This window comes from Syngnathoides biaculeatus, chromosome 14, assembly GCF_019802595.1.
Source record: "Syngnathoides biaculeatus isolate LvHL_M chromosome 14, ASM1980259v1, whole genome shotgun sequence".
NCBI classification, from domain to species: domain Eukaryota; kingdom Metazoa; phylum Chordata; class Actinopteri; order Syngnathiformes; family Syngnathidae; genus Syngnathoides; species Syngnathoides biaculeatus.
The window spans coordinates 24,807,753-24,815,016 of NC_084653.1; the positions used below are offsets into that span (position 1 = coordinate 24,807,753).

At 45.0% G+C, this 7,264-nt stretch overlaps 1 protein-coding gene across 1 annotated transcript in view; it reads left to right on the top strand.

Moving 5' to 3' along the window:
* Positions 1-7,228, top strand: part of col4a2 (collagen, type IV, alpha 2) — a 51,376-nt gene extending 44,148 nt beyond the window's left edge. Inside the window, exons 31-48 of the mRNA XM_061840818.1 lie at positions 61-231; positions 326-469; positions 546-671; positions 751-932; positions 1,042-1,105; positions 1,186-1,260; positions 1,359-1,466; positions 1,563-1,670; positions 1,766-1,837; positions 1,946-2,071; positions 2,162-2,278; positions 2,550-2,711; positions 2,808-2,906; positions 3,002-3,148; positions 3,247-3,363; positions 3,664-3,855; positions 3,942-4,228; positions 5,431-7,228. Coding sequence (XP_061696802.1) covers positions 61-231; positions 326-469; positions 546-671; positions 751-932; positions 1,042-1,105; positions 1,186-1,260; positions 1,359-1,466; positions 1,563-1,670; positions 1,766-1,837; positions 1,946-2,071; positions 2,162-2,278; positions 2,550-2,711; positions 2,808-2,906; positions 3,002-3,148; positions 3,247-3,363; positions 3,664-3,855; positions 3,942-4,228; positions 5,431-5,685 — 2,552 coding nt within the window. The 3' untranslated portion in view covers positions 5,686-7,228. The remainder of the gene's footprint in view (positions 1-60; positions 232-325; positions 470-545; positions 672-750; positions 933-1,041; positions 1,106-1,185; positions 1,261-1,358; positions 1,467-1,562; positions 1,671-1,765; positions 1,838-1,945; positions 2,072-2,161; positions 2,279-2,549; positions 2,712-2,807; positions 2,907-3,001; positions 3,149-3,246; positions 3,364-3,663; positions 3,856-3,941; positions 4,229-5,430) is intronic.
* The last annotated feature ends 36 nt before the right edge of the window (positions 7,229-7,264 follow it).

Sequence of the window (7,264 nt, forward strand, 5' to 3'; positions counted from 1 at the left end):
ACAGCACATTTCTCCGAGACTTTCTTGTTCATATGTAATGTACCTCAACGTTTACTCCAGGCTTAACTGGCGAAAGGGGAACAGAAGGGAACCCAGGACCTCCAGGTCCATCTGGAATAAAAGGTTTACCAGGGGAACTTGGTGACTATGGGTTCCCTGGGGAGACCGGCTCGCCAGGTAATGCAGGACAGCCAGGGCTAGACGGAAAACCAGGAATTCCAGGAATGAAAGGTCTGTTCTTCAGACATTTATTTCTTTAAAATATTCTAACCCAAATGTCAATAATTTGACCATTTCCAATACAACAATTTTTCTTCATTTCAAGGGTACAAAGGGTCTCGTGGCCAGTCCGGCTTTGGCGGTGTATCTGGTAATACTGGCATTAAAGGAGTCAGTGGGATAAAAGGAGACACTGGATTACACGGCCAAACCGGCCCAAAAGGAATGATAGGCAAAACTGGAGAAAAAGGTGCTGGGTCCATCTTTTTTTGTATATTTATTTTTACTACTCACTCACGTTTACCGATTTCTATGTTGCCTGCTAGGTGATCGCGGGTTAAGGGGCCCACCTGGCGAGAAACCAGAGATCCCTGCAAAGATGATTGCCAAAATGAAAGGAACCAAGGGAGAACGTGGAAACTTCGGAAATCAAGGCTTCGTCGGACCAAGAGGTTAATCAGAAGTCCATCGCCCCCCAAAAAAATGTGTTCTTTGTCATTTTACTTCCTCACACAAAACTAATTTCCGCAGGCTCAAAGGGTCTCCCTGGTGTTCCGGGGCACGAGGGAGGTCATGGCTTTCCTGGTGAGCCCAGTCAAGAAAAGGGTTTCCAAGGAAATCCAGGGGCAGAAGGACTGCCTGGGTTCAAAGGAATGCCGGGCTATACCGGGAATAAAGGAATTTCTGGCTTTGACGGGATGAGTGGTGGAAAGGTGACGAGAACTATGTTGTCAAAAATCTGGAGTCTATCAAGTTCAATATTCCATTCAGCCATCGTTTATTGCATGTCAAAGTCCATTTCTATTCTGTTCTTGTTTCTAGGGGGTCAAAGGAAGTCCTGGTGCCTATGGCGCATCAGGGGACAAGGGCAAGAAGGGTATCAAAGGTGCAAACTATAAATTGACTTAAAAAGATGATTACAGTATTTGTTAACAAATAGCTGATCAGTTCTTGATATGATTCAAGGTGACAGTGGCCTTCGTATAGACATTCCAGGAGTAACTGGACTGAGAGGAGAGGTTGGTTCTACAGGAGACCCAGGTATGATAAACCGTAATTCATATCAAATCTGAAGAAGTTCCAAATAGCATTTCTGGGCCCTATTGTGCTTATTGTAATATTCCATATCACCCAAATAGGTGAAACAGGATTACCTGGACTTATTGGAGATCGGGGACTCCCTGGATTTGATGGTATCGAAGGGAAAAGGGGACAGTCGGGTGATCCAGGCGATGTTGGATATCCAGGTAAGAGGGTCACATTCCAGGCTTTATCATTCTCTTTGAGCCCAAAATATTTTTTTAAATTTTCATTCCATAAAAATTCTCGTTTTTATAACGTAGGTTCCGATGGACAGAACGGAACTCCTGGCAACCAAGGTCAGAAGGGTTTTGTTGGGACACCTGGAACAGAGGGGCAGGCAGGTTTCCCAGGCTTTCCAGGAGTAAAAGGTAAAAGAATCCCCTACACTTCAATATTGTTCAGTTTTAAAGACTCAAATTATTTTATTTGTCACATTCATGCTTTATTTGTAAAAAATGTGCAGGCTTCCCTGGTCTCATTGGTCTTTATGGATTAGATGGTCTGAAAGGACAAAAGGGTGTCTCAGGAATCCTAGGTGTGTTTTTTAATAGATATATAACTTCAAAAAATGACCCACCAGTGTATACTTAAGGAAGAGCCTCGTAAAAGGTGAACATTTAGTATTTGGTTGGGATCTTGTCAGGTTTGGATACTACTGGACCATCTGGCAACCCAGGACCCAAAGGAGAGAAAGGTGATGAAGGCAACTCCAACAACCAGGTGGGAGTTCCGGGCGTTGCGGGTTCAAAAGGCTCAGAAGGAGATGTTGGTGAGTCCCACTTACTCAGCTCTCAACTAACCAATGTACGTGGCATCGAGACACTGGACGAAATACCATTTCCATGTTGGATCTATTCAGGTGACCAAGGCCACCCTGGACCATCAGGAATCCGTGGGCCAGTAGGACCAGATGGCAAACCAGACATACCAGGACCCCCTGGGGATCAGGGATTTCCTGGACCTCGAGGATTCCATGGTGAGAATATACTACTTCAACAAAGAAAACCATCATTACCAAGACCGTTTGACTTAATTTCACAGTTAGTCCCAAATACTCTGACAGAGCTCCTGACCCCATAGTCCTAATAATAATAAAAAAAAAAAAAAAACCCAACATTACAGGGTTCAGCATATTTATTCCATTCATCCAAATGTTTTGAGATAATGGTAAGCGTAAGGAATGACCGTACGTATAATACTTTTGTGTGGTACTCGATTTAAAGAAACCCTAAAACTGTGTTTTCCAGGTTTCCCTGGGCCCAGAGGGTTTCCTGGCAGTGACGCCCGCCCTGGAGAAAAGGGTATTTTTGGAACACTTGGGGATCCTGGAGTTCCCGGTAGTAAAGGGTTTATCGGAGATCAAGGCCCAGGTGGATACAGGGGACCAAATGGGATCTCTGGGAAGAAAGGTACAGAATACTTAAATTGCAAAAATCCATCACTACTCCCCGCATGACATATTGTGGTCATCCACATCATTGCGTTACAAATGTGATTTCTTAAAGGTGAGAAAGGGGAACAAGGATCAATGGGGATTCCTGGTCTGTTTGGAAACAAGGGAGAAAGAGGACCATATGGCCCTAAAGGAGATGCTGGACCTCAAGGTGAATAATGTTTTTTGTTTTTTTTAAGATAAAAACTGTTTTGGTTCGTCACCAGTTTGTTCAAGTGTTGTTTACATGATCTGCTTGACCTGCAGGTTTCCGTGGGCTTCCGGGAAACCGGGGTCCAACAGCACCGCCCAGCATAATCCCAGGAGAGAGGGGCCTTCCAGGACCACAGGGTATTCAGGGACCGAGAGGCATCCAAGGACAACCAGGATTAGAGGGAATTCCTGGGGATGCTGGTCAGTTTTTGAATGCATGACTAAATCTCGACAAACATTTACATATTCAGATTAACTAATCAAATTTAGCGTCACTGACTGGTTCCGTTATTTTTCAGGATTTGTTGGGCCCATCGGGCAGAAGGGCATGCCCGGAATTGGTGGAAGATCGGGAACGCCTGGATTCCGTGGAGAGGAAGGTCAGGTGGGGCATGCTGGTCTGCAAGGGATCGAAGGTACGCATGATCGGGGCAGATGAGGAATAGTCCCGGATTAGCGGATGAATTAAAAACCTAGGTGCAGGTTTATGAGGGAACCGGTTATTGCCAAATGTGATTTTTATCATTCATATTTTGTAAACTTGTTTAATTGATAAACTCAGAAAGTATCAAGAACTGCAAATGATTGATGTTAAAGCATATTTTATATTTGCAATCATGATGTATTATGTAACTATTATAGTGGAGGTGGTTGTTGTAGCTTCGGGTAACAGTTTTTGCTAGTTTGTTGATTTTTGCATTACGTTTGGTCCAAAGGTAACCCGGGTAAACCGGGTATCCCCGGCTTACCCGGCATGCCCGGCCGCAGTGTCAGCGTGGGTTACTTGTTGGTCAAGCACAGTCAGTCTGAGCTGACGCCCATGTGCCCTGTGGGGATGTCAAAAATATGGGATGGATACAGTCTTTTGTATCTGGAAGGCCAAGAAAAGGCTCACAACCAGGATCTTGGTGAGTTCGGTTCAGTTGAGTTGACGTCATGTACGCGATTGATACATGAAATCAACGTGCATGAACTTTTTGTGCGATCTGGTCAGGCTTGGCTGGCTCCTGCCTTCCACGCTTCAGCACCATGCCCTTCCTGTACTGCAACCCCGGAGACGTATGCTACTACGCCAGCAGGAATGACAAGTCGTACTGGCTGTCCACCACCGCCGCCCTCCCCATGATGCCCGTGGAGGAGGGTGAGATCAAACCTTACATCAGCCGCTGCTCGGTGTGCGAAGCCCCGTCAGTCGCCATCGCCGTTCACAGCCAGGACATCACCATCCCGCAGTGTCCCGCTGGATGGCGCAGCCTGTGGATCGGCTACTCCTTCCTCATGGTGAGTAGTGTGCAATCTAACCGAGATCCGGCGCAGGAGCTGTGTCAAAGCCGGAAAGGCGGTCCACTGCGAAGGCTTATCCCCTCTAGTTGAAGCCAGAAGTTTACATACGCTGTGCAAAAACTGATTTCATTTTTTGTCCCACTGTCTGACGTCAAATCAGACTAAACTTCTCATGTTCCAGGTCAGGTAGGATCACCAAAATTATTTTGTTAAATGTCACAATAATGGCAGAGAGAATTTCTTATTTTATATTTTCTTCAAGGTCAAAATTTGAAATACTCAAAATGTTAAAGAACATGGGCGACCCCAGATGATGAGTTTGTGGTTTAGGAAGATCCTGATAGGTTAACTAACAACGTTAGTTGATTAACGGCACATTTGGGCATGTATTTGAAGGTCACGCCTCAAACACTCTCTTCCTTGTTTGAAATCCTTGAGAGGTCAAAGGAAACCACACAGGAAATCAGGGAAAGAATCGTGGAGCTCCAAAAGACTGATTCATCCTTGGATGCAATTTCCAAATGCTTGAAAAAGTCACATTGATCTGTTCAAAGTCGGGCAAACGGGTCTTCCAAATGGACAGTGACCCTAAGTGTAGTCCCAAAATGGTTCAAAAGTGGCTTGAGGATAACAAAGTCAACATGTTGGGAGTGGCCACCACAAAGCCCTGATCCGAATCCCAGAGAAAAATTGCAAATATATCTGAAAAAGGGTGTGCGAGCAAGGCACCCGACAAACCTACGCAGTTACACCAGTTCCGTCGGGACGAATGGGCCGAGATTCCGGTTGAGTACTTTCAGAAGATTGTAGAAGGTTACCCAAAGCATTGGACTCAAGTCATGCAGTTCAAAGGAAATGTTCCTCGATACTAAAGAAATGTATGTGAAATTTTGACCCCGAAGAAACCGAAATTTCGTGATGTTGACTGACCTGAAACACGAGAGGTTTAGTCTGATTTCACTTCAGACAGTGAGACAAAATGTGTATTTTTGCAAAGTGTATGAAAACGTCTGGCTTCACCTGTACATGTGAGCTCCGGTTACCGCTTATGTGGGTCGACCGTTCACCCCTATGGACAGTTTAAATTCTTCAAAGAACCTAACTCACATGTATTTCAACTTTGGCAGTGACCAACAAAAAACTACACTACTCCATTTCACAGCCGGACAAATCACAAATCGATTACCTCTTTGCCGCAGCACACGGCAGCAGGAAACGAGGGCGGCGGTCAGTCGCTCTCGTCACCCGGATCCTGCCTGGAGGACTTCCGGACGTCGCCGTTCATCGAGTGCAACGGCGCCAAAGGCACGTGCCACTACTTCGCCAACAAGCACAGCTTCTGGCTCACCTCCGTAGAGCAGTCTTTCCACGCCGAGCCGGCATCAGAGACGCTCAAAGCGGGCCAGCTCCTGTCGCGCATCAGCCGCTGCCAGGTCTGCATGAAGAACTTGTGAAAGGAGACTCCCAGTGTAAATTAGTCATCCGGCCATCTATCGGTATAAAAGACGACAGCCCTGCCTGAGCCACCGAGCTCTTACCCACAACGACTGTTTGGTGCCTTGAAACAAGTACGTTCGTCCGAAATGTCTCATGGTGCTTACTGGTTTAACTTATTACCTCAGGCAATCACACAAAGACTGTTCTTTGCTACCGTTGCACTGCATCCAGCCTTATCTTAAAAGCCACTAACTGCTTTTCCACCAGGCCTTCACTATTATTATGATTTTATTGTTTTTTACTTCCAACAAGTCCTATCCGTGTCAAATATACTTCTCAGTATCTGTCATTAACTGCGATGCTTCATACCCTTCCAATGCACTGATTCGTATTTGAGTATATTGTCGATATGAACTTGACCGAAGAGAACTAGATTTACAGGCTCACTTTCCAAATCAGCTCATCACAGTACAGCCTCGGTTCCCGAGCGTCCCCGTTCGCAAACAATTCGGTTTTCGAACGAAAATGTTTGGCTTCGGTTTTCGAATGAAAACCGGTACTCGGACGGCCCCCGGCAAAACCCGGAAATAACAGAACGCGCGGGGCCAGACCGGCGAACCCCCCACGACGGGGGTTTGTTATTGTGAATTCGAACGAATCCTCAGGGGGAAAAAAATAAAAAAATAAAAAAAATAAATAAACGAAATAACAAAACTCGCGCGGCGGTTGATTCAGTTTTCGAACAAATCACTTCTCTAACCGCCTTCTAGAACGGATTCCGGTCGAGAACCGAGGCTCTATTCTATCAATATATCAATTCATCGTCCTTAGGTAACCGTTTACTTAACAGGGTGAATTAGCAATCTATATAAATTCCACCGTGGACCAAACCACATTGGTGGAAAAAATATGATACAAAGATGATAAATTATGACTATATTATTATTTGTGTTCAATACTTTGGGGTATAGAGCTCGTGCACCTATGCCATAACATCGCATCACTGGCCGGAAGTGCCGGTCTAACAAAGCAAAATGTTCAATGCTAAGTCGGTTGGTGACGACGCGGAAATATGTCTTGTAGCACGATTTTGCCCAATACCGTTAAGACATTTAGAAGGTGGCAATAAACGACGGTACGTGGAAAAATGAGATAAAACTCTGGATTGAGGACCCGTATTTAATGCCGAAGTTTATGTTTTCGCCGATAAGAAATTGGACTATTAATTCGCTTCCGCTCGTCTTGGACAACTGGATCTACACGTGGATGTGGTGAGGAAGTCGTCGAGATTTACACGGAAGAGTTTGAAGGCGTAGAAAAGTCTGGACGTATACAAATACATCGTTGCTGGATCTAGAATTCAATACAAATACCATTATTTGAATAAATGACCCCTGGTTTTACACAAACTCACATTCATTAACTATAATTGGGGGGAAAAAAACAAAAAGAGGACAGAGTAATCTCCACAGAACGTACACGGAAGTGATTGAGGCCACACATTAACCACGCTGCTGAGACAGACTGTTTCTTTTCTTTCTTTTCTTTTTTTTTTTTTTTTTTAAGTATGCATTGTTGTCAAATGAACCAATTCGG